General features: G+C 41.6%; 1 protein-coding gene across 3 annotated transcripts in view; it reads left to right on the top strand.

Annotated features, from left to right (window-relative positions):
* Nucleotides 1-27670, top strand: part of LOC149219376 (GDP-mannose transporter GONST1-like) — a 297856-nt gene that overhangs the window by 131284 nt on the left and 138902 nt on the right. For all 3 annotated transcript variants that reach the window (XM_089384353.1, XM_089384352.1, XM_089384354.1), the window contains exon 6: nt 21098-21196. In XM_089384353.1, coding sequence (XP_089240479.1) covers nt 21098-21196 — 99 coding nt within the window. The remainder of the gene's footprint in view (nt 1-21097; nt 21197-27670) is intronic.

Here is a 27670-nt window from a genome sequence, read left to right as displayed (position 1 = left end):
ATTGTCATGTGTGTTGCTGGTCTATTTATGTCCATATTTATTTTCAGCATGTGTTGACAGTCCCATGTGTTTTAATCTGAAAATTTCATTTCCAGAATTTTATATGTTGAATGTATGTTTATGGGAAGGGGCATTTAACTAAATGGGAGTGATAAGGTGAAATTAAAACCGGGTTGGGATTGGGGGAAACGTTTTAGTCATCAAATTTCAACATGGTATCTGAGCTATAGGCTGAAAATTGCAGTTTGAACAATAGACAGTAGTTTGGGACAACAAACAGTGGTTTGGACAACAAATTGATATTTTGGGACAACAAGGTGAAATTTCACACAGACTGAAATTTTGGGACAACAAGGTGTGCTGGAAAGTTCATTTCTCCATTTTCTTGGTTTTATAAATTTTGGACAATAGTCATGGCCATGTTCTTAAGGATAGAGGATAGATTGGATGGGATATCCAACTATTATGTCGTTTGGATGGACAAAATTTAGACAATGTTTGAGGAGGCAACAGTTTGGGACATAGTGCGGCAAGTGGTTGTACCTCCTACTGCTGTAGATGAACTCACTGAATTCACAAAAAATAATGCAAAGGCAAAAAGGATTTTGATGAACAGTTTGAAGGATCATGTGGTTCCTTAGGTGAGAGGAAACACATATGCATATCAGATGTGGATAGCTCTTACCACTCTCTATTAGAGTACCAATGAGAGCAGGAAGATGGTACTCAAAGAACAATTGAAGAACATCATGATGACAAAGGCTGAAAGTGTAGTTCATTATCTTGGCAGGGCCAGACAGGGACGTGATGATTTGACTGCTATTGGTGGGCAGTTGCACCCACAGAGTTAGTCAGGATAGCTGTAGTGGGACTTCCTAAGTCTTGGGAGGTCTTTGGAGATGCTGTTACCTCTAAGGAGAATCTTCCCTATTGGGACAAATTCTGGGATGATTGTGTGCATGATGAGATACAAAACATTGACAATGGTGGGGTGAAGATAGCAGACGAGGAGGATGTAGCCTTGACTGCCAGGGGGAAGAACAAAGGGAAGGCCAAGAAAGGGGTCTCATCAGATGGGGCTAAGGGAAAAGAGAAGAAAAAGAAGAAAGATACAGATATGTCCAAAGTCAAATGTTGGGCATGTCAGAAGATGGGACACTATGCTGTTGCGTGTCCTGAGAGGAAGAACAAGGGGAAGAAGGGTACTGCAACTTCAATAGAGGTGGAGCAATTTGCTTCACATTTTGACCAAGACTTTGCATTTATTACTTCTACATCTAGTAGGAGTACATCATCCAATGTGTGGTACATAGATAGCAGGGCTTCCTGCCATATGACAGGTGCACAAGAGTTCTTTTGAGAGCTTGCAGAGAGGGCACTTGATATTGAGATTGTACTAGGAGATGACCACACTGTGAGAGATCTTGGTGTGGGGACTGTGACCTTTGAGAGGGAGTCTTTGCCTCCTTTGAAGGTTATGGATGTTTTGTATGTTTCGGGGATGAAGAAGAACTTGATTTCAGTGTCTGCTATGGAGGAGAAGGGGTTTGACGTCACTTTCTCAGGAGGGAAGGTATTGATGCATCCCAGGGGAGCTTCCATCACTTCGGCCAAAGTGATTGGAGTCTGCTTTGGGAAACTATACAGGTTTAGTTTTCAGTCGGCAGGAGCATTGGTGAGTAGCACATCTGGTAGCACTCACACTAGTACCACCAGCAGTAGAGACTTGTGTGAGTTATGGCACTGGAGGATGGCGCATATGCATCATGGAGCTTTGAGAGTAATGAGGGAGATCACTACTGGAGTTCCTGATTTCAATGTCGAGCATTATGAGGTCTGCAGAGGGTGTGCTTTGGGCAAGTACACCAAGTTACCATTCCCAGCGAGCGACAATAGATCTACATGTATACTAGACTTGATTCATACTGATGTTAGTGGTCGTATGTCTCATGTGTCTTTGAGTGGTTATGAGAATTATGGTATATTCATTGATGACTACTCTAGGAGGACTTGGATATATTTCATGTAGACCAAGGGTGAGGTATTTAGTCGCTTTAAAGAGTTCAAAGCTCTTGTGGAAAAGCAGACAGGTAGGAAGATTCGGGTCTTGTGCACATGAGGGCATTAGGAGAGAGTTCACAGTTCCTTACAACTCCCAACAGAATGGGGTCTCTGAAAGGAAGAACAGAGCTATTGTTGGGGCTGCTAGAGCGATGATTCATGATCAGGGGTTGCCTTTGTTTTTGTGGACTGAGGCTTGCAATACTGTTGTTTATCTTCATAACAGGAGTCTTCACAGAGTATTGGAGAATATGACTCTGGAGGAGGCTTTCGTTGGAGAGAAGCCTCATGTGGGACATCTTCGTATCTTTGGATGTCTCACATATTCTTATATCCCCAAGGAGCAGAGGACGAAGCTGGAACCCATGGCAGAGAAGGGTATCTTTATGGGTTACAATGAGACTTCGAAGGCCTATCAGATCTTCATTCATTCTGAATGGAGAGTGGTGATTAGGAGGGATGTGAAGTTCGAGGAGGAGAGGGCCTATCAGAGATCACGGGAGTATGATAAGACAGAGTCACAGACTTCTCCTTAGCAGGGAGGTCAGGTATCGTGGGTAGGACCTCAGGGTTCTAGATTGACTGGTACAGGAGGTACTTCAATGTCAGTGACATCTGGGGCACCAGTGGCGAGTTCACCGAGCACTTCTTTAGGGATTCCACTGGTACAGAGTTCACATGGCACTTCAGCTGACACAGGCACAAGTGCTAGTGCAGGTTCTTCGAGGATAGGTGGTGGTACAGGCACACCAGGTTAAGTTGGCAGACCTTCAGGTTCACCAGTTTGGGGGGTACAAGATGAGGTTCCCTATGGGGCAACTTCTTCAGGGAAGAGGAGGCCCAAGTGGCTTCAAGACACATTGAAGGAAGCAGTGTCCATTGGTCCTCCAAGGTGGGTGAACAAGGAGAGTGTGCCACCTGAGCAGTTTTGCAGTTATGTAGCCAAGGCTACCAGCATTGTTGACTTTGAGCCTACTAGCTATGAGGAGGTTTCCAGCCAGGAGGTATGGAGAGAGGCTATGGTGGAGGAGTATGCCTCTATCATTAAGAACAATGTTTGGGAAGTGGTGCCTAGGCCTGAGGGCAAGTCAGTTGTGACTTCCAGGTGGCTCTACAAGATCAAGCATGCTGCGGATGGCAACATTGAGAAGTTCAAGGCGAGGTTTGTGGCTAGAGGGTTCTCACAGATAGAGGGAGTTGACTATGATGAGACCTTCGCTCCCATAGCTTGGTACACTTCTATTTGGTACCTTATTTCTATTGCTGTAGAAATGGGTTGGCAAATCCATTAGATGGATGTGAAGGCTGCAATTTTGAATGAAGTTATAGAGGAGGTGTATGTTGAGCAGCCACAGGGCTTTGAGGTACTTGGGCCGGAGACCCATGTATGTCGGTTGAGGTGAGCGCTCTACATACTTAAGCAAGCTCCGAGAGCTTGGTATTCGAGGATTGATACTTACTTGAAGCAGATGGGTTTCACGAAGAGTGATGCAGATCCAAACCTATACTACATTGTTGTAGGGGTTGATTTGCTAATTCTTGTGTTGTATGTTGATGATTTGTTCATTACTGGGGCAGAGAGACTGATTAGTGGTTACAAGGAGGATCTTGTTATGGAGTTTGAGATGAAGGACATTGCATTGATGCATTAATTTTTGGTGCTTGAGGTGTGGCAGGAGGAGGGGCATATCTTTTTGGGGAAGGGGCAGTATACTGTGCATGTGTTGAGCAGATTTCACATGGTATACTGTAGACCCATGTCTACACCTATGATCACCAACTGGAAGAAGCTTCATGCTTCAGATTCTAGTTTGGCTGATCCCACATTGTATAGGTAGCTTACTGGGTCCTTGATGTATTTGGTCAACACTAGGCCAAATATATGCTTTGCAGTGAACACACTTAGCCAGTGCATGGTTGAGTCGAGGAGGGTGCATTGGGTAGTTGCAAAGCACATTCTTCACTATGTGCAGGGGATTGTTGATTGTGGTCTAGACTATAGGCGGGGAGATGGAGTGAGGTTGGCAGGTTACATAGATGCAGATTGGGCAGGCTGTGCTTCTGACAGGAAAAGCACTTCAGGATGTTGCTTCGGATTAGGTTCGACAGTTGTGTCACAGTTCAGTCGAAAGCAAAAGTCAGTTGCTTTGAGCTCTTCTAAGGCTGTGTATATGGTTGCTAGCCAAGCTAGTTGTGAGGCCATTTGGCTTCGCAAGTTGTTGTACGACCTATTTGATCAGGAGTTGAGACCGACGATTATTCACTGTGATAATCAGAGTTGCATTAAACTCATGGAGAATCCAGTGTTTCATGACAGGTCAAAACACATTGACATCATATATCATTTCATCAGGGACTATGTTCAGAAGGGGGTAGTGACGTTGGAGTATATATCAACAGATGAGTAGGTGGCCGATGTTCTCACGAAGCCTTACCAAGAGGCATGCATGTCCATTTCAGGGACAAGATGGGTGTCGTGAGAAACACTTTCCTCGGTAAGAGGGAGTGTTGATTTTTAATGTACCTTGGACAAGTGGTTTCCCATGGGTTAGTCTCTACCTTGGGAAAAGTGTCCAAAATAATTCTTTTCCTAAGTGTGAATTTATAAGTGGTAAAGTCAATGTTAAACTATAAAGTGAAAAGTGACTTTAGACATAAAGTACAATGTGGGTACTTCATTTAATGGGTGAGTTAAAAAATAGAAAGTGAATTAAATGTACATTTATTCTCAGACCTTGATCTAAATGAATTTGAGCCATTAGATCTTAGGGTTGCCCAAAAGTCATGTAGGGAAACAAAAGGGGGAAAAGAAAAGAGAGACCAGATTCATTCTTCATGGGCAGATTTGAGAAAGGAGATTGAGAGCTGGAGAAAAGTTCTGAAGGAGAAATTTGTTGCAGGAAGCTAAAGGAGTGATTTTCGGGCAAAGATGAGCACGGAAATCAAGGCATAAAAGACAACAAAAGGTACAATATGAATATCATTTAATGTTGTGAGTTGCATGCCATTCGAGAGAAGTTTTTGAGATTTTTTTGATAAAATCTATACAATCCGTGCAATACATATTTTTAGCTTCAAGTGGGCATGATTTTCAAGGAGTTTTGGGCTGAAGATATAAGTTGTATTTTGTTGTTTTTATTTGTCTGCAAATGTATTTTTCCTGAACTTGAAAGATAAATAAATTTAAAGAGCTCTCTAACAGGTTTTCCTTGGAGAAGATTGAAGGGGTTTTGCCTGGGTCTAAGTTGACCAAAAATCTGTTTGTATTTTTATGTGTGTTTCTGGTCTATTTATGTCCATATTTATTTTCAGCGTGTGTAGACAGTGCCATGTGTTTTAATCTGAAAATTTCATTGCCAGAATTCTATATGTTGAATGTATGTTTATGGGAAAGGGCATTTAATTGAATGGGAGTCATAAGGTGAAATTAAAACCGGGTTGGGATTGCAGGAAACTTTTTAGTCATCAAATTTCAACACCGACAGAGGTTCATCCTGCTTTTGTGCATCAGCATCATCATTGTCCTTCCTAGGGATAGGAAGATCTCGAATTATTTCTGAGTAGAATCTTCATCGAAAGTGACATCAATACTTAATTCCACTTCCCTTTGACCAGACACACAGATTCTATATGCCTTTGAAGTTTCATTGTAGCCCACAAACATTCCTTTCTTCCCATATGCATCTAGTTTGTTTCTTCTCTTTCAGCACATGAAAACATACGGGACAACCAAAAATTATAAAATGAGAAACATCAGGTTTCTTACCAGTGAGAACTTCTTTGGGTGTGTTGAAGTCCAAATATTGATTTGGGCATCTGTTTTGGACATACACAACGGTGTTGGCAGCATCTCACCATAGGAACTTCGGAAGACCTTGATCATGTAGCATAACATGAGTGGCTTCTATGATAGTACGATTCTTCCTTTCATAAACACCATTTTGTTCAGGAATATATGTAGTAATGGTCTCCCTCTTAATGCCAGCTTCTCTACAATAGTCTTTGAATTCATTTGACTCGTATTCGGTCCCATTATCAGTCCTTAATATTTTGATCTTCTGCCCTATTTGATTCTCGACCAAGGCTTTGAAAGAGCGGAACGATTTGAATACTTCATCCTCCTTCTTTAAGAAATAGATCCATGTTTTGCGAGAGAAGTCATCCACAAAAGGAGCATTGTACAAATATCCACCCAAAGATGTCACGGGAAACATACCTGATAGATCAGAATGGACCAATTGAAGAATATTGGTGGTTTGAGTTTCACTTGAGGGGAATGGTCCCCTTGTATGTTTTCTAGCTTCACATCCCTAACAAACACTTTCATGATTTAAGTTGAATTCGGGCATACCTGTGACCATCTTCCTTACATCAGGTAAGGCTTTAACAAGAAGGTGATCAAATCTCCGGTGCCATAATTCGGATTGAAGAGAAGTATCACAAGTCATTGCTCCCAACTCACTTCCTCCAACTTGATAGACACCTTCAACCTTGAATCCAAGAGTGAATGCATCTCTTGGGTTCCTTTTCCAAACATGAACCTTTCCATCAATAAATGTCACCTTAAAACCTTTATCTTCCACCGCAGAAATAGAAACAAGTTCTTTTTCAGATCAGGTACATATAACACTTCTTGTAAGTGGAGGGTTTGACCTTGATTTCAATGAAGAGTAACAATCTCAATTCCTTTCACGGGATAAGTGGCATTATCCCCAAGTATAATCTCCATATTTGTCTTCTTTTCAACGAAGTTTGAGAGGGCCTCCTTGTACCCAGTGAAATGCTTTGAGGCACCACTATCAATCAACCAATGATCCAATGTATCCAGAGGAGAGGCGATGGTGAGGGCAAAAATAAGATAATATAAAATTCTTTTTGCTTTACAACATTAACTTCTTCATACCTGGAGTTTCTCAACTTCTTGGGAGGACGACCATTTCCATTTCGAGTGGCGAGAGCATTCCTATTTCCTTTGTTGTTGAACGTGTTGTTCCTTTGATTTGCCATTGCCCTTGAAGTTGTTTTTATTGTTGTCATCATCTCTTGGAGTATACTTCTTGTGAGGAGACTCTCTAGCGACGTGGCCAAACCTGTTACAATTGAAGCATCTTCATTTTCTTCCTTCTTTGAATCCCAACTTGAACCCTTTTCCTTGATTCCTTGGACCAACATTATTCATTCTCTTAGAATGGGCAGAGAAGGCGGTAGGATTGTTTCCATTTGAGGGCTTGTCTCTTTCCATCATTCTTATTTCTTCTTGAGTACATCTAGCCAATAATTCATCAAATCCCGGAATCCTGTCATTGGTTAGGATGGTAGTGTTGAACACATCCCATTTTCTTGTAAAGCCTCCACGTGCAATAAGTGTGAGCTCCATGTCACCAATGACTTCAACAATAGATAGGAGATAGTTCTTGATCTTGGTAATCCTCATGAAGTACGATTGGATGGATTCTCATCTATCCATCTTGAAGTCTTTCAAATTGTTCTTGAGAAAGAGAACTTGATTCGCATTATTTCTGTGAACATCCCAACCTGCTTGTCATACATCTCCTTGGCTGTTTCCAAATCAGAAATATAGGCAACCAAAGGCTTGTGAATAGAATCAACAATAACTTTCTTAACTTTAACCTCACCTTTCTTGTACTTTGTTTGTGCAACAAAGAATGCATTTGAAGGAGGCTCTGCTATTCTTCCTTTGACATAGTCCATGGCATCATTTTCTTCTAATGTCAAATCTAGGGTCATCTTCCATGCATGATAGTTGGATTTGTGCTTAAGCTTGTCCTCGGATTTGAAGAAAGATGTCGTCGTCCAAGTCCTTGTCCAACAACTTCTCTTAGTGATTGCTTTGCTTCACTCTTGCTTGGGCTTTTTCTTCACCTGAGCTTCGATACCATGTCAATTTTAGATAACAATGGTATGTTCTATGCTTTAGCACAATTTACTTCAATGTTCCTTTAACAACCCAATGACAATTTCCAATTATATCCAGTAGCAATCACATTAATTTAAAAACATTGACAGTAAATGCAGATATAACATAAAAACATGTGCAGAAGACAAGAGGACACAAGATATGGCGAATGCCAAGGACAAACCCCAATGTGGGGAACCCTGTGATCAAATCTTCTTATTATTATTCAATAGATTAGCAGAGAGAGAGAGAGAGAGTACAAATATCAGAATTATATGCCCAAAACAATCTTGCCAAATCAACAGTGAACAAGAGTCAAAGCAACCCTAACCAGAAAGTCAACGGTGGTCAAAGCAGCCCCAAAATGTCCTCCAAGCAGCTCATCAACATCAAAAGAATTCGGCCTTCCAAGAGAGTAAAAGTCAGCCCAAAACAGATCAATCAAACCAATCAAAGGAGAGAGAAAACCTTGTAAATTTTGCAGTCAAATCAAAAAGTCAATGCTGAAGTCAACTTGGTCAAATTGTCCCAATCACCTTGAAAATCGTGCCAATCAATGCAGCCTTCAAAAATTATAATTCTTCCCTCTAGATCAAAGTTAACGCATGGTCAAACAGTGCAAGTCAATGCTGGTCAATGTTGCATTGTTCCCTGAATTTTTCGGCCTCCAAAACAGTGCAGAAATTTGGCCTCTTACCACACGTGCGAAGAAGAGAGAGGCTGTCCTAGAGCTATACGAACCAATCAAGAGAGGAGAGAGATGATGTGATGTGTTGAGATGATGTCCAAATGCGAGAGAGGTCACTCCTATTTATACACTTTGTTGGGGGTGAGGAGACACATCCATTAGGCTTCATGATCCTACATTTCACTGAGGCTGACCTTGACAATTTGTGCATGAGAAATAATAAATTCAAAATTCCATTTATGATTGTCAGAATGAGATGATCTTTATATCAAAATTGGACCTCTTGAAAAGAGGAATGCAATGCAATAATCATCTCCATCATATCAACTGTCCTAAGGTGGAATTTGGACCTATTTGCCAATTTTAACAACATTTCCTGGGAGGACATCTGGCCGACACTTTGTGTTGATGTCTAGTTCTCGAAGTAGGGAGGGTGGCGTTGGTCATGGAGCTCTGACCTCGGATACAGACCTAGATCCTTGGGTTGATGGTTAGTAAGTAAGCCTGATGGTACCTAGAGAGGGCTGAAAGCTTTAATCCATCTTAGTCCCACCCGAATAGATTTCCCTGGTCAGCAATCTAGTCCATGGCATCGCTGTACCTAAACTGTTGAGAGACCTTGGATAGATTGCTCTGGTCATAAATCTAGTCCATGGAATTGTGGTGCCTAAAATTCTTCATGGTTCATGGGTTCTGAGATCTTCCTTGTACTTGTACTGATGAATACCTCCCTAGTTAAGAGGGAGTGCTGAAATTTGTAACTAGGTTCAGGCTTCATTAATGTGTTTGAGATGTACTTATCAAAAGAATGAAGAAAATATTCCTATTATTTTTATTATGACTTATTAAAGCATGGGTTTCATGCTTGGGTCATCATGTTTTAGGTCAAAGTCACCATTGAGGACTTCTAGGATTTATTCTGAGTCATTAGAATCATTGTACATTTAAAGAGACCCTTATTGGGCTTTTAGATCATCTAAAAAGAATTATTTTTGAGTCAAAAATGAATTTAGTCTCCTCCACACCAAGTCGGCCTCAAGAAAGATCAAGTTGGCCTCAAGACAAGTAATTCAACCTCCTTGGAAGGCTATATATACAAGGCAGTTCGAATTGATTTGGATCATCTCATTCTCTCTCATGTAGTTTGATTTCTCAAGTCAGAAGCTAGAAAAGTGAAAGTTGGAAAAAGGCTAGAAGGGCTAAAAATGAGTGCGAGTTTCTGAAGGAAGATAGAAGACCTCAAGATCGAAATTTTGGGACAGCTCTCACTTAGTTCTGAGGTGTATCAAGGGAGATCGAAGTTCTCCAAGTTTGGTCGAAGCTATTGCTACTGGGTCGAAGCTGCTGCTGATGCTGCTAGGTCGAAATTGTCTTTGGAAGGACTATCATTTGCAAGAAAATGGTAACAAAAATGGCAAAAAAAACACATTCAAACCTAAACAAAAATCATGGAAAATATATGGATGACTGAAACCCAAGGAAAAACAAAAAAATAGGGCCAAGTTTGATGCTCATACCTGAAATCCACGCCCTGCTGAATAAACTTGGTCCAAATTCATTTTTTTTTGCTCGAGACCCTAAATTCCTTCGGTTATATCCTCTCTCGCCCTTGTAGGTTAGTTCTCCTCCTCCTCAGCTCTCACCCTTGCCCTCTGATTGCAAAATGAAACAAAAAAATCAATTTCCTTTTTGAAAACTCGTTGTTTCAGTGACTGGCAATTTTGATTGATTAGATTGCAAATTTTTCTAATTGAAAAAATCGCCGATTTAATTAGGCGATTAAATCTACCCAACGAAAAAACCAATATTTTTTCGAAAATAGTGATTTAATTGCGATTTTCGCCAAACTGTATACTTGTTGATATGTAGTGCACTCAATGCTATTTTGATGTATGCACCCTTACACGGTATATAGATTAGCAAACTTTGCATATTTTGTATCTAATGGTTTGGAATCTTAAAAATAATTTTTTTCATTAAAAAAAAATTATTTTATGAATTTTTTCAATTCCAGTTTGTTGAATCCGGTTCGATCCAATTTGATCCAGTTCCGGTTCGAATCATGTTTAGATAGGCGGCCGGTTCGAAACTTGGTTCCGGTTTTCAAAACTATGGTATTAAGGCCATGTGAGAATGTGATGAGGAATGTTGTGTGATCCATGGCAGAGCAATATGTGATATCTGAAGATTGGAGGTGGAGAGAATGCTGCTAAATGTTTACACTCAATTCCATCTAGTTAAAAGGTAACTATGGAAGGTGCCAATGCCAACTTGCACAATACCTCTACACTTTAGACTAGTACTTGTTAGCCTTGGTGGGAATCCTTATGCAATTTGGGTATAAATTCTAAACTTGGGAGACAAAATACTCTGCCAATCTGCTAGAATAATTGCCGTAATACAAAAATTAGACCTAAAATCTGTATAAAATAGATCTGGAAAGCAAGCTGTGATGGATATTTACAATTAAAGAATTAATTAGGTCTCGTTTCACGCAAATCTACTGAGAAAACACTTTAAATCACACTTCTCTTTGGTTGGATGATTGTTCTTGTTGCTTGGTGGTCTTTTCACATGTGCTTGCTGTTGATTTGGGGTAGCATCGGATGTGCTCTAGCCACGAAAATTGGTGGAGAGGCTAAAGCACATAAGATCTCCAATACGCAGAAACGGTTTGGGCAGATTCTAAACAGTTTGGAAGATATTAAAATAATTAATATTTTTAATGGAGTCCCTATGTCTAAACTTAGGGAAAATAAAATATTAATGTGAATTAATACAAAACTGTGTTAGAAGGGTCCAAAAGTCATGGATCAAGCTAAAGTTAATCTTAGCCATTGATTAGGGACTTAATCTCGGCCATTGAATTGTCAACGAGAAAAGTATAAGAGGAGGCTTGAGGGTCACTTGGAGAACACACCGAGTTGATCAAGAATTTGATTTTCTGGGCCAGGGCTTGCTGAGGAATTCAAAGGAGTGATCAGAGTTGCAGCTAAGGGGTAGTGAATACAGAAGCAGAGAGGGTACCGAGAGCATTAGCGCAAAAGTTGGAAGAGAGGGACGTAGAGCTAGCTAGAGGCCACGCAGAGCCAGTCAAGGCCCACGTAGAGGCAGCCAGGAGCTGCGCAGTGCCAGAGAGAGCCAGCGTGGGTGATGCAAAGGCTCTAGAGGCTGACGCAGTGCCTCCAGAGCAATGTTTTAAAACTTCGATTCGAACTCTGACTCGGCTGAGGGTAGACTCCGACTCGGTATCGATTCGGTCGGCTCGATTTCAATGACTTGGTCGTTGTAAAAAATACATTAAATATCTATTTTTTTATAAAAAACATAATTTTAAAGATTTTCATTCATGTTTCCAAACACACAACACCAGAATATAGATAGAAGACAACATATGATCAAAGTAGGCTCATGAATATATCCATTATATCAAAATGGCACCCAATGCACTGTCTAATACATACATGATGATGATATAGAGATCAAAACAAAAACACATAACCAAGGAGGCTAGAAATGGCCTCTACAACAAAAGTAAACTGTGACCAATACTACTGGCTACTGTTAGAGGAGCCAAGATCATCTAGATCAGAGTCAGATAGGGGGCCCCATGGCTCCTCCTCATCATCATCTCCAACTGCACCTGTAGAAGTGGTAACGCTAGCAGGTTGTGCAACAGGTGCAAACTGAGATAGACGAGATATGCGCTTCTTTCGTGGTTGAGCAGAGGAAGCGCTTACAATTGGAGGACTTGCTGGCTTTGAGGCTGAGGCTGGTACAAGTGGATCAGGATCTGCATTCAACTGAACATTTTGTTCGAGTGATGCTATCGTTTATAATTCATATCAATATCCTCATTAGAAGCAAACTCTGATGGATGACTCTCCACTACCCAATCTGATGTTGGATCAATGTCTTCCAACACAATGGGATCTGAATCAGGTCTTTTGTTTAGCAATTGGTTGCGTCTGAGCTGGAGGTTGTATTGGACATAGATTAGATCATTTAACCGTTTTTGATCCAGACGGTTTCTCTTCTTTCTGTGAATCCTCTAAAAGACAAACCAACTGTGCTCACACCCAGTGGCACTGTATGTTTGACTCAAAATACGAATTGCAAACTTCTGCAATTCAAGACAATGGCTACCAAAAGCCTCCCACCATTGTGCTGCAAAAAACATAGGAGTGTAATGAGTTAGCTCAACAAAATTACAAATTATATCCAACTTTCAAATTATAAACGATTTAACAAAATAAGTATTAGGAATTTGAAAATTGAAATTTTTGTTTTCCTGGCTCATCTGCTTCCCTTGCAATCTTTGCTAGGTTCTTCCCAAAGGTACCTGATGCATTGCTAAAGGTTGTGACCTGTCGGTGTATCTCCAGTTGATCACACTCCAATGGGATCATGCGATCAATGCAGTCAATCAATCCATCTCTAACGTCTCCCCTCAAAGCTCCTATCGTCTTAGCTTTATAATGATACCGTGGGTTCAAAAAATACCCAGCTGCATGTATAGGGCGATGGAGTTGATTGTTCCATCTTTCATCATTGATTGCCCAAATGGGCCCATACTTAGCCACTTTATCCTTGTATGCCCTCTTTATTTGCTCCTTTGCTTGATCGATAGCCTCATAAATGAAGCCCATAGCCAATCTTTCCGCATCCACCAACCGCAACACCTTAACCAGTGGCTCAGCAAGCTTCACAATCTATGCTGCCTTTCCCCAAAATATTTCTTCATTAACTTTCTTTTTAAATTCTTTGCCTTCCAGTTTGTGAGACCACTGGCTTTGATTGCATTCTTCACTAGAGAAAATCTTTTGCAAGTTTCTATGTTGTGAAAGCGTAGATTGCAATGTCAAAAAATGAGTAGCAAATCTAGTGATGGCAGGCCTAATAATATCCCTGCCCCCTGTGTGTTTCCTCATCAGGCTCAAAATCCATGAATGATTGTAGATAAATTTTGTTATGCTTTTGGCATGATCTACAGTGTTTTTGACCCAATCTAATTTGCCAATGTCCTCAAGCATGAGGTCTATGTAATGTGCAGCACATGGTGTCCAAAAGATGGTTCTGTTTTTTTCCGCTAACAGTTTGCCAACAAGAACATAGTTAGAGGCATTATCTGTGATGACTTGAACAACATTAGCCACCCCCACCTCCTCAACAACCTCATCCAATAGCTGAAACAACAATTGTCCATCTTTTACCTTATCAGATGCATTAACTGATTTTAGAAACGTGGTTCCTTGTGGGCAGAATATAAGAAAGTTTATGATGGTACGGTTTCTTTGATTAGTCCATCCATTTGACATGATGGTACATCCTGTTCTTGCCCATGAGTCCTTGAAATCTTTCAAATACTCATTAATGGAGGCAATTTCTTTCTGCAAACGATACCCCCTTAGCTCATGCATAGTAGGGCCTTTGAAGCCTTTTCTAGCAGCATGTATGGCATCAAACATAGGCTCATAATATGGTGAACGAGAAGCATTGAAGGGGATATCAACATCATACCACCATCTACATATGTAATCACAAGCAGTCTCCCTCAATTCTTTCTTCCAATGGTCATCTAAAGTGGGTTGCATATGACTTCTACAGCTACTAGCTTGAGGACAATGTGCATTTGATGGAGAGGAGGGTGTGACAGTGAAATAACTTTTGATATACATATCACCCTTTTTCATTTTATCCTTACCCTTTTCTTGAATAGACTCAAAAGAGGGAGGAACATATCAGAAGGGGTTGGATGCATGAGTACAAGGGATAGAGGAAGAACCCTCGAAATCAAAATGGGGGTTGGTAGCTAACATTTTTTGTATATTCGTCTTCCTCCCAATTTCAGCCTCTAACCCTTTTTGCCTAGCCTTATCTTCCTTAAACTTTCAAAGTTGTCTAACAAATCCTTCCTAATCTCTCCAATTTCTGGTGAGGTACATGGAGTAATTTGGCCTCTAATCCTTGCCAAGTGTTGTTTCAGCCTATTAATGCCCACAAGACCATCCTTAATTTTTCTATGGCAAAATTTGCAATGCATTTGACTATCAACCATTTCAACATATGCCCAAGCAACATCTTTCACTATAGGTGCCATTTTTTGACTTGGAAATGAAAGCAAAAAATCTGGAAATGAAAATAAAAAAATAGCATTGATTCAATGTTCATTTCTTTCACAAAAAACACTCTTTTCAATTTCCAGATTTGCACATAAAATTTAATAAGCAAAAATAGATCTTTACAAGTGAAAAAAAATACCTCCAGGGACAAACTGCCTCCTCAAGGTTTCTCCAAGAAACCAACTCCTCAATGCTGCTCTCCAAAAACAAACTCAACAACTCCTCGCAAACTCTCACTAAAATTCTCACTCAAATGCATGAGATGGCTGTGAGGAAATGAGAGCGGTTAGGTGGATTGAATAGGGTTTAGGAGAGGAGAATGGACCCCAAATACACAATAGACAAAATATAAACCTGTTTGGAGTCCCCCAAAACAAATATTAAAAAAAAAACGTTGTTTTATGGGTTCACGGACCGTAGTTTCCAACCCGGCCGAGTAGGCTAGGTCTCGGCTAAGCCGGCCGGGTTGTTAGACAACCTGGCCGACTCGGTATTAACTTGGTCGGCCAAACCGTTTCATAGGCCGGGTTGACTCGGGGAGGCTCTGGCTCGGACCAACTCGGTCGAGTCGGTTCCGAGCTGGCCATTTCTGAAAACACTGCTCCAGAGGCTGACGCAGGGTGAGTTGGGTTAATACTGGGCCAAAGAGGCTGACGCAGTCCCTAGAGGCAGACGTTGGAGATTTCGTGGGGAATATTGGAGCTGAGCGCTGTGGGATTGTTCATCCAAGGATTTAGCCATAATATCTGTCTTCGATTGAGAGGTATTACTGTCGAGATCATTCTTTGTTGGGTGAGCCGGTTTGGTACCCAGATTGTATTCCGAAACTGCTTAATAATAAAACTGTCAGATAACTGCACCGGTTTTCCCGCATTGGGTTTTTACGGGGACATTAGTCCAAAAATAACAGTGTTACTTGTGTTCTTGTTTTTCCTTCAGTTGATGATCTGTAATGTGTTGAGCATGTACTTGTATTTATTTTCTGTATTTACATGGTAAATGACTTGTTAATTAAATAGAACAAGTAGGCAAAACTAAATTAGAAAGTACATGAAGGATTTCTAACAGTTAGACGTAGAAATTCGAACATGGTATCAGAGCGAGGTTGTAGATCACAGGATAACTGAGGGCATCAGCTGAGCAAAGCAAGCAACAACAAAAACAATTGTCCCGAGTGATAGACGATGTTCCTAGCGGAAAATAGCAAGGAAGGGGTGACGCAGTGCCTGCGTCATCAGTTCGAACCAGGAGGAGGATTAACGCAGTGGCAGAGAGGAGCAGACCTGACCTACGCAGTGCCCAGTCATCTTTCTTAGTCAGGAAGGATTGACTTCCGTGGCCAAGAGGTGTTGATTTTGCTGGTGCCAGGATTGTGCAGAGTCTAGAGGCTCTAACCTTCAGGGTGGTGGGGCATAGGAGGCTGTGGAGAAGTTGCGGAGTGAAGGTGGTGGGGTACTGTGGTCAGAACAATACCTAACAGGGCAAGACCAAGGAGGAGGGAGTTGCTGCCGAGGATTTCTAGCCAAGAAATCCGGATCAGTGATGCAGCTGCACTAACGACCAGAGTGGGGGCATCGACATTGGCAGAGGGGTTTTCAGGAGGGAAATCGAGGCTCAGAGGGAGTGCCATTGTGAACTTCCAGAAGGGAAGTAGAGGAGCAGCGAAATGGCAGTGAATGGGGTAAGAGAACATGACAGACTGGACAGAGCGTCAAACTTCGTAGTCTGGAAGCCCAGAGTCTTGTTCGTTCTAGACAGGAACTGTCTCAAGCACTTTGCCTTGAAGACGATAGCGATCCTAGTTGATCCGGTTGAGAACGACAAGTACGAGGAGGCAATGGTGAGGGCCAAGAGCATCATCCTTGACGGGGTCAAGGATCATGTAGTACCACATATTGCTGAAAAGGAAACAACAAATGCGACGTGGGAGGCCCTGACGAAATTGAATCAACATACTTCCGTGCAGAGGAAGATGCTACTAGAAAATCAACTGTGGTCATACCAGATGCAAAAGGGAGAATCGATCGACACTTTCCTCGGTTGATTGAAGGAGATCCGGGATCAGTTGACTTCCATAGGGGCCATGCCGGATCAAGAATTGATGGTGAAGATAGCCTTGAACGCAGTCTCAGAAGATTGGGAGGTGTTTGTTCAGAGCATACTAGGCAGGTCGACCCTTCCAGATTGGGAGGAACTGTGGGTGGCTCTTTGCCAAGAAGAGATCAGAAGGCTAACCAAGGCGGGAAGCAGCGACAAGGGGGTTAGAATCAAGAAGGAGGAAGAGGAGGATGCTGCCCTAGCATCTGAGGGAAAGCAGGAGAAACGAAAGAAGAAGGACCTTTCCAAGGTCAAATGCTTCCACTGTGGGGAACTAGGTCACTATGCGAGCCAATGTTCGAGGAAGAAGAGTAAGGAAGAGGCTTCCGAGACCAAGGCTGCGCCAGCAAGGGCGAAGAAGGAAGTGGAGACAGATGATGACTGTGCCATGAGTGCTCACACGCCACTTGAGAGGAAGTGGGGAGACATCGAGTTGTAGTTAGACGGACTACAGGCGATGAGGGGCAGGATCCTCGAGGTACCCAGCCTCTTGGATTATACCTTGCTACGGGAGCCCCGAAGAAGAGTAGCAGTACTGGCAGATGTCAGTAGAGACAGATGTGGATGGAGCGACAAAGGGAGCTACAGTGCAGGATTCCCAAGATAGCGTGAGGCAGTGGTGTGAGATGCATGGAGTTGTTGCAGCAGCGCAGAGGTCAAAGAAGGGGCACTTGTCAGCAACAGAGGGAGTTTCAGCATCGAGGGTGTCTCTAGCTTGACAAAGATGTCAGAGTTGGGAGATCAGTTACTTACTTCTCAATAATTGAGTTGCAGTGCAACATTTAGCAGTGGTAGTGCTATGGGTAGCACGATGCAGCATGATGAGAGGGGTTGCCGTACAGATGCAACAGTGGCAGTGGCAGGGCCATGGGTAGTAGTACATGATGCAATAGTATAGAGGATGTTGGGAAACAAGCCTATCATCAGCACTAGGACCGATGCCAGATGATGAGGGTGATGCTCAGTGAAGAGTATTACTAGAGCACAATCCTCGCTAAGAGGGAGTGTTGATTTTGGGTAGCATCGGATGTGCTTTAGCCACGAAAATTGGTGGAGAGGCTAAGGCACATAATATCTCCAATACTTAGAAATGGTTTGGGCAGATTCTAAACAGTTTGGAAGATATTAAAATAATTAATATTTTTGATGGAGTCCTTAAGTCTAAACTTAGGGAAAACAAAATATTAATGTGAATTAATATAAAATTGTGTTAGAAGGGTCCAAAAGTCATGGATCAAGCCAGAGTTAATCTTAGCAGTTGATTAGGGACTTAATCTTGGTCGTTGAATTGTCAACGAGAATAGTATAAAAGGAGGCTTGAGGGTCACTTGGAGAACACACCAAGTTGATCAAGAATTCGATTTTCTGGGGCAGGGCTTGGCAAGGAAATCAAAGGAGTGATTAGAGTTGCAGCTGAGGGGCAGTGAATACAGAAGCAGAGATGCAGAGAGGGTACCGGGAACATCAACAGAAGCTGGGAGAGAGGGACGCAGAGCTAGCTAGAGGCCATGCAGAGCCAGTCAGGGCCCACGCAGAGGTAGCCAGGAGTTGTGCAGTGCCAGAGAGAGCCAGCGTGGGTGACGCAGAGACACTAGAGGCTGATGCAGTGCCTCCAGAGGCTGACACAGGGTGAGTTGGGGTGACGCTGGGCTAGAGAGGCTGATGCAGTCCCTAGAGGCAGACATTGGAGATTTCGTGGGGCAAATTGGAGTTGAGAGCTGTGGGATTGTTCATCCGGGGTTTTAGCCAGAATATCTGTCTCCGACTGAGAGGTACTACTGCCGAGATCATTCTTTGTTGGGTGAGCCGGTTTGGCACCCAGATTGTATTCTGAAACTGCTTAATAATAAAACCCTCAGATAGCTGCATCGATTTTCCCGCATTGGGTTTTTCCGGGGACATTAGTCCAAAAATAACGATGTCACTTGTGTTCTTGTTTTTCTTTCAGTTGATGATCTGTAATGTGTTGAGCATGTACTTGTATTTATTTTCAGTATTTACATGGTAAATAACTTGTTAATTAAACAAAACAAGTAGGCAGAAATAAATCAGAAAGTACATGAAGGATTTCTAACAGTTAGACTTAGAAATTCCAACACTTCCCTTGTTGATCACCCCTTTGTTGCAGTTATGGATTTTTGTGGAGCATATTATCTCATTATGGTGTGGTTTGGTATATAAATGCTTATCTTGGATATGGATGATGGTTCTAGCTCTTCAAGGGATTAGATGATGGTGTTAAAACTTAAGAGGTAGATGTTTCATGATGTTTCCTAATGGCATGGTGTGTTTATGACAGATGTATGATGTTGGTGTCACTAGTAGGGGATGTTCTACATTGTTACTGATCAATTTAGTAGGGTTGCTAACGTCTTGGCAACCCTCTATGATTCACACACATAAGATAAGGGCCTACTATCACCGCGGCCCAAATCCCCACTGTTTAAGCCCAACTGCTTTCTTAAATACCATGGGAGGATTCCCTTTGAATACATACCAGTCAAATAAGGATCAGTGCCTTAAGGCTTAAATGGGGTCTATGGATGAAGTGGAGGAGTTAACTGTTTGGTATCCTACTGGTTTACTATGTAAAATATGCAATAAATACTTTAAAACCATTAAGATAAAACACTCAAATTCAAGAGATATAACGATGTAGATAGCTAATATAAATGTTTAATTAATATACTAACCAAGTCTAAAATTATTTCTATGATTAAAAGTTAAAACCTTTGGTTAGAGGGGTTCCTTTGTTATTTTGCTTTCTGTTCTGTGTCTGCGTACTATAAAATCTGCATAAAAACGTAGGAATAGTAGCAAATCTCCTTGGAAATGGCCACCCAAACAGTGCCTTAGCACTTTAGATCAAAGATCTACGGGTGGGGGGGCTATGAGATGTTAGATAGACCCTTTAGGATCACTCCAAGGCCTATTACTAGCAGCAAGACGCAATTTCCAACAAGCTGGAAATAAATCTCGTGAATGCAAGAGATCAAATCCCACTGAGATGACTATATCAAGTAGGATACTTAACTTTAATTTGAGCGGACATTAAATATATCTCATGTCTTTTTAATTTTAATTGAGTTAACATTGTTTTTGTTTGGTTTAATTTAATATTAAATCTAACAATCTAATGTGAACATCTCCCCCATACTGGACTGTAGAGTGCCTCTCAGCACATTGACAACTCCCACAAGGTAGGTAAACACTCTGTTACCAATGTGATCTGTAAACTGCCGAGGATATTCCACTAAGCAGGTTGTCACAAAGTACCTTTATCTTATCTGCTGGTCCATCGAATAGCTACTGTACCAGCCTACACAGGCTCGTAATAAATGGTGTTATTACTCTGCCAGCTACATCTTTCAAACACAGACTTCTGGAGATTGAGTGTTCTAAAGCTGTCCTACACTACTGGCAATCTGAATTCTGATTCATTGATTGTTGATGCACATCTTACTTATATGGAGGTACATAATACTACATAGTACAGCCTTTAACTTGTTGAAGAAAAGAAACTCCAGCAAAGACGAGACTCATCTTCCGTTATTAATTACCAAGTCCTTGAGATTTCAGTGATGAACAATGTTATGGCTCAACTATGGAGCTACAAAAAGTTACAAGTACCTTTGCTATAGTTATGGCTTCTTGTATGATGATATAATCACATAAGAAATTTGTTGAAATGTTTAGAAAAAGATTGCTCTCAGCATGAAATTGTCGTACTTGGTAAGATTTTTCTTTTTGTAATTTTGTGGGAGCCATCATTGTTTACGAACGTTCTTTGGTGGTTCAAGTGAACTTTGGTTTTAATGAAAAGTAAGATTTTGAAATGCTTGTCATTCAGTGCCTTTCAATTATTCATTCAATTTCTAAATCAACTCTTAAGTTCCATATTGATAGCAGCAGAAGAGATGAATTTCATGCCCATGTAATTATGTTCTCGTTGACCGCATATAATCTGTTAGCTTATATGATAAATGTTTTCAATGCATGGCTTGGTGATGTTGAGTAAAGTTTTGTTTTGTTGTGAATGAATGGGAAAAATGGTAATTTGCAATATCTTTCTGGTGTTCCGATGCGAGCTGTTTTGAAAATGCTAGAACCAGTGGAAGTTCAGCTTCGATTCGTGTACTTGCTTCTTAATAGTGTTTAATGCAATATTAAGCCATGCTAGTGACATATTTGACTTATTTAATCACTGTACAGATTATATCTGCAATTTGTGGAGGAGTTACAGATCTTTCCTTTCATGCAGTGGGTTATGCGTGGCAAATTCTAAACTGTTTTCTTACAGCATCTTATTCGGTAATTTTCCTGTCACACAATATTTATCTGATTTATTTGAATTGACAATCATTATTTTGTACAGATCTATCGGTTTTTGAATTTCAGTCAAAGTGGACTATCTAGAGGAGAAAATTGTGCATGTGATTTAAGTTTCAGTTTCAATTTTTATATATGCACCATCTTCATTGACAAAAACACTTGGATAAAACTATCAAGAAGTAGTCCCTTGGAGTCCCCGCCTGAAGCCTCCTAAAGTGTGATTCTGCCCATTAAGAGCATACAATGGGGGCCACCACAAAATAAGTAAATTAGACAATTACTCATGATATCCTTTCTTTGAAGACCTATAAGGGCGCATAGTTAAGGGAGGTCATAAAATATTTAATGACATCTTCTCAAATATATGTGAGGTAGAAGTAAAACAGAACGCTACTAGATGATGGACGTTGATGTTGTACCCCATGATGGGAGCACCTTATTGCTTGACGTATCTATGATGGTTTTATGGTGATATTTGATGCTTAGACAATGCTGTATTTTATGTTCTCTGTCACACATGATAATATTGCTCTTTAGATGTTGGTCATGACCATAGTGATCATTGGTGTATAATATTGGTCGTATTGCTCTTATTGGGTTGTATCATGGTCGGTTTATGATTTTCCTCTAGGTAAGTGTGTGTCCTTATGAGTCAAGTTGTACTACTAGTGATGTAGGTATGTGTTTCATGTCATTTTCCCTAGCTATTTTTCTCACCTCATCATTCCGCCACCATTTTCATGCATCTTCATCATTTCCTCTTTTGTGATTGACTTATCATATGTTATGCAGGCTGAAATGGGAAGGTCCAAAATAGAAAGTGAAGTCCCATGTATGAAAATGTATAACAAAAAATCAAAGAGCTAAAAGTAATTATTGAGGTTGAAGCAACCAAAGTCATATTATACAAATGAGCCATGCCACCTTACCATAAAGTCCAATTTTCCCAAGTCCCATTCTCAAACTAAAAAAAGGAAAGAAGGGACTAAGCAAATAAAAGGAGAATGAAAAATGGGGTAGTAGGAAAGAGAGTCTCAAGGAATGGTAACTCAATGCTAAGTACTCGCTATAAAGGTAAACACATGGAATAGTAAAAAATAACCCCTAGGTCTTGAATGTTAAGGGGGAAACCTCTTCAGTCATCCTATGTTATTATGAGGTTCAACTCATGAAATCACCTTTACCCTAGCACCAAATTCATCACATCAACGACACTAGCTTAGAGTCCTAGGAATTTTATTTTGTCTTCGGGGTTTTCACTTGTAATTAAGGTTAATGATGCTGACTCCATGTTCGATTTAGGAAGGGATATAAATTAAAAGAGTCATTGAGTTATTAGAAGATGTCACATGATGATTCATTACTACATGATATATTTGGAGGCATTACCTATCCCTTTGAGGGGATGCTCACTCCTTTTGCATTGCAGAGCATGATTTGGGCATTATAGGGGAAAGCCATCCACCTATAGAGCCACATGCCATTTCAGATTTTGGAGAGGTTGGCTTGCATGTATTTGGACCTTGGATCGAGGTTCATGCACAAGATGCCATACATGCCTCCTTCCTTCACACATTTGACATCATTGGATGAGACATTGGAGGGTTTTCAGGTACGACCCTCTTCTCTTGACATGGAGACGCATGTGTGATGTTTGTTGGAAGGTATATGCTCGCTGTTGGAGCTATATTTGGAAATTTTGTTGCATTTTGTTGGATCGAATTCCTTGAGGATGATATCTTTTATGACTTGACCTCATCCATTTGAGTAGTGCATCCACTCTCTTGGATCTTTTGTTGTATTGAGATTATACTTGTGGCATTAGTCTAGCAAAAAATATCATTTTCTTGACTCTCCCTCTTAATTTAGTCGGAGGTTATTACCTTTTTGAGTATGGATCTAGGGTTAGTTATGGGTCTATTATCATTTTACTGATGAGATTGTTGAGCTAGAACTCTATAAGTAAGAAACTCCTCTATTTGTAATAGATTATTGAAAGTGATATTAAGCTTTAGAATAAATTTATTTTTGCTCTTGTCTAATCTATTGTGGAATAGATATGCTACTTTGTTGAATGTGTGGCAAATGTTCTCATTGTAGATTGGTGACATGTATTGCAAGCTTGGATTGAAAACTCAACTTGACAAGGCATAGAAGGATAGTCTTGTTACATTAGAAGAGGTGTATATCTAAGTTTTTTGTTACTTTATTTTAAAGAGAAAAACTTATCCCCTAGACATCTTGAGAGTGAACATATGGTTTGGAACCTTTAGGCAAAGGAACCCTTGAATTGATTTGGAATGGATCTCTTTATTAAGACCCTTTTCCTCGTTAACCTTGTGATATTTTGTTTGCCAATATGGATGTTTTTGACCTGTATTTTATAGGCTAACCAGGTCCTATATCTCTTATAGAGTTGCTCACTAATGTTGCATAATTGACCCCATACCGTTGTCACTCACCAAAGAGTAGATAACCCATAGGAGAAAATTTTTCTCCTCTTTGGACAACCAACCGACCAACAACCTTATATGATTAGCACATAACACGATGTCAAGATCCTCCACTTCTTTCTCTGGTCAGATTTCTTTGCTATCTAGCATACCTTCTTGAAGGAAGGCATGTAATCCATCAACGGGTACTTTAACCATTTTTCAGTAATTTGCTCTCATTTAATGTTATGGGCATACTAATATGGATCAAGGGGAAAACTGGATAGTTGACCCATCTCGATTGTATTCTTGTTCCCTTACTTCACCTAGGAGGTTACTCTTTGACTCTAGTGTGAAAATTCATTAAACTTGGGAATTCCTACTGCAACATTGATGATATTTCTTCTACTTGTTAGATTTACATGAACAAGTTATTTGCAGTTTTCTACAACAAACATCGAAATACATACACTGCAGCCTACACCATTTAAATAATATGCCGAAACAAGAACTAAACAATAGAGAAAGATACACACAAATGACACAGTTGTTTTTGGACAAACATCCTCGGAAAAACCCAATGTGGGAAACCGGTGCAGCAGATCTGAGGGTTTTTATTATTAAGCTGAAGTATTTCTGAATACAACTACTGGATGCCTCCTTGACAATCCAATTACAGAGAATATCACTCAACAAAAGAAATTTGTGAGATTACCTCACTGTACATTGCAAGTCTTGGCTGATTTGACAGTTGAACCAATGAGTCCCTAGCTACTTATGTGCTGCCCCTGCATGGGCCTTGTGTCAGCCTCTAAGGCACTGTGTCAGGCATTGCGTCACCTCTGTTGGGAATCGATTTTCCCTCTGGAGCTGATTCCAACCCTCTTGGCTCAGAATATCCAGCTCCCCAACAATATTCGAACTTATGCGTAGGAGGCTCTGCGCTGCTCTATGTGGGCCCTACATGGGCCCTTCTTGGCTCTACGTTTCCCTCTCTGGCCTCTGCGCTGCCTCCTTTGTGTGTCTCTTAGCCTCTCTGCTGAGTATCCTTGGCTTCAGAGAAGATCCTCCAGCCAAAACTCCCTCTGCCCCTCTCTGCGTGATCACTACGAATCAGTGCGCTGCCTCTAGCTTTAGCAATTGGATCTGATTGATCAACTCTCGGTGTGTTTTCTCCAAATGACCCTCAAGCCTCCTTAAATAATCTTCTTGTTGACATTCAACGACCCATATTAGAAACTAATCAATGGCTAAGATCATTTCTTCTTGATCCTCGTCTTCTTCTAGAAGTTACACCCACAGTTAGGTTAATACCCATTAATTATTTTAATTTCTTAAGTTTAGACTTAGGGACCCATTAAAAATAATTAATTATTTTAATAAAACTGCCTCTGGGTGGAATTTCCCAAAACGCTTTCTGGGTTCTTTGGAATACCTGTGCCCAAGCCTCCCTGCAAAAATTGAGACTTAGAGCACATCCGATGCTACCAGAAATTAGCATCTAGCCCCCCTAGAACTCCCTTGAGGCCTTAAAGTTTTAGGAAGGGCACTGCCGGGGTAGCACTGATTGAAGTAGCGTGTCCAAGGCAATCCATGTTGGCACGAAAATGACAGCAGGTTTGAGACCCTGGGTTCGGGCACAAGGGGCCTACAAGGCTCCCCTGTAGTCTAGAGCAACGCCGACATTTTCACCTTACCCAGAGAGGGTAATGAGTCTCAGCCGAGGCATGCTGCGATTGAAGTTAGATGAGGGTGGAATTAGGCACCAAGGCAGTCATGACATACAGAACATACCACAACATAGTAATTCATAATCTACACTATCCAATCACAACGATATACTCATACCATCCTAGGAAACCATAGGAACAGAGGGATTCATTCAAAATTTTAAAGAGTCAATAAGGAGCATAAGAACACAATGTGGTTCTAAACTGTCTCTTCTATTAACATAACGTAAAGTAATAGAAAGAGGCTCAAGGCCTGATCATCAATAACAAGAATATCATAACCAACACAAACAGACTCAGACATGACCGAGGAGTTGTTCACACTTCTCTGCAACACAGGAAAGCTCCAACAATCCCTGGCTTACTCGACTGACCAACAACAACCTTTCTTCATCCTTCCTTCTGCTTTTTATCCTCTGCCCTGTGCTCGGACTGCCAATTTTGGTTGTCTTCTGCTTGATTGTCTTCATCCTCGACTGCCTTTGTTCTGCCCCTGCTCCTCTCCACCTTTCTGCAACTACCGTTTCACTTCCAGTTCCTGTTCTACTCTCGGCTGTCAGCTACGCAACCCCAACGGTCGTCTTCGCCACTTGCCCCTGGCTCCTTTTTCCGCAAAAACTCAATACAAAGGCCCCAACAAGCCTCGACCACAGCCCATTGACTCGTCCCTGAGTCAATCTGCACTTGGTGCTGCCTGTCTTGTTGCTGTCGGCACTGTTGATGGTTCAACTGTTGCATCTGCTGTAGCTGGCTGCCATCGTTAATGGTTCTGCTGACGCTGCTACTACTTCCTGCTGTGCTGATGCTGCTTCCTGTTGCGCTACTACTGCTTCTTGCTAGCCTTCTTTTCCAAACAAAGGCCCCAACTCTGGCACTGCAACAATTGTCTCCTGGCGGAATCGGGTGTAATCATCGAGGGCTGCTTGCCAAGGTCTGGTAATTGCGTCAGCTTGTTTAAGGAACTCTGCTACTGTGCTCGAAGTTGGCTAGTCTGGTTGACTGCTCAGTAGGGAACCCCACTGCTCCTCCATTTCATCACAAATTTCTTGCAAAGCATTGACATGATTGTCGATCGATGGGTGGAGGTCCCGTATCTTCTTTTTAGTCTTCGCCGACTCGTCTTCAATGTGATGAACTTGGGCCTCCAGAGAGGCTACTTCTGATTCGATCTTCTTCCTTTGGTCTTTGTCATTGGAGTTTCAGATGCCGCTGAGGAGTTACTGAATTCGCTGTCGGAGCAGATATACTAGCTGATTTTTCGTGGCTAGACTGCTGGATCACTGATGGACTTGGTCCATCAGAATGTACTCATTGTTCAGAGAATCAGAAATAGAGGCTTTCATGGCGACAACGACGATGAGCTTTTGTTCAATCTCATCAATGTAGGTAGTGGACAGATCGGGCAAAGCCTTTCTCACAGCATCGAGGCTCTGCTTGAGTTCTCTGTTGGTGGAGATCAACCCGGTGCACACAGCTTGAATGTGGTCGCAACATTCGACCAAGGTGCACGCAGAAAAGTCCTCTGGGGCTTCAATGACCACATCGGCAATGGCAGGCCAAAGCGTTTGAAACCGCGATGTTATCTAGTCAACCTGTGTCTGCAGTTGTTGATTGCTTTGCTGAGCTAGTCTCTCTCGGTTGTGAGGGCGGTGATTTGCTGCTTTTGTTGCTCATGATCTGCAACAAGGTTGTTATGCATTTGATCCACTCGCTACGCGGCTTGTTGTATGAACCCAAACAATTGTGCGGACGACCAAGGATGAAGACTATCTTGCTACATAGTGGATGGGTGCGGAAATCTGCTCTTCAATGGCTAACCACTAGCAACAGACCTATCAGAGTGACCTTGGGGTGAGGTGGCTTGCTGCGAGGGTTCTGCAAACTGGGGCATTGTAGGGATAAAAACTAGGTTTGGGATAATAGGAAAACTTAAAGAAAAGGGAGCCCCAAAGGGCTCAATAGCTGTAACCAGTGGTTGTGATGCGACGGGCATTACGCTCAGTAGTGGGCTCGACCCTAATAGTAGTGATAACATGGATGTGGTGGTGCTTTCTCCACTAGGGAGCGGCATGGCAGACTGAACGACCGAGTTGACCTCCATATCTTTGGTGCCTATCTGTGTTTCGGAGGGAATGGGATTAGATAGTGTTGCGGAAGTTGATGTTGTATGCGGGGATGGATCTCACGAGCTAGGCGAAACGGTGGAAGTGGAAGGTGGGATTTCTTCTACAATGGGGGAGGCTACGACGGTTTGGGGTCCCTCGCCAGTGAGGTCGACTATAGGCACGATT

Source organism: Pinus tabuliformis, chromosome Q (genome assembly GCF_031772625.1).
Source record: "Pinus tabuliformis cultivar Carrire ecotype Pingquan chromosome Q, CPIR1, whole genome shotgun sequence".
In the NCBI taxonomy this organism is placed as follows: Eukaryota; Viridiplantae; Streptophyta; class Pinopsida; order Pinales; family Pinaceae; genus Pinus; species Pinus tabuliformis.
This window is presented reverse-complemented; position numbering and strand designations above follow the sequence as displayed.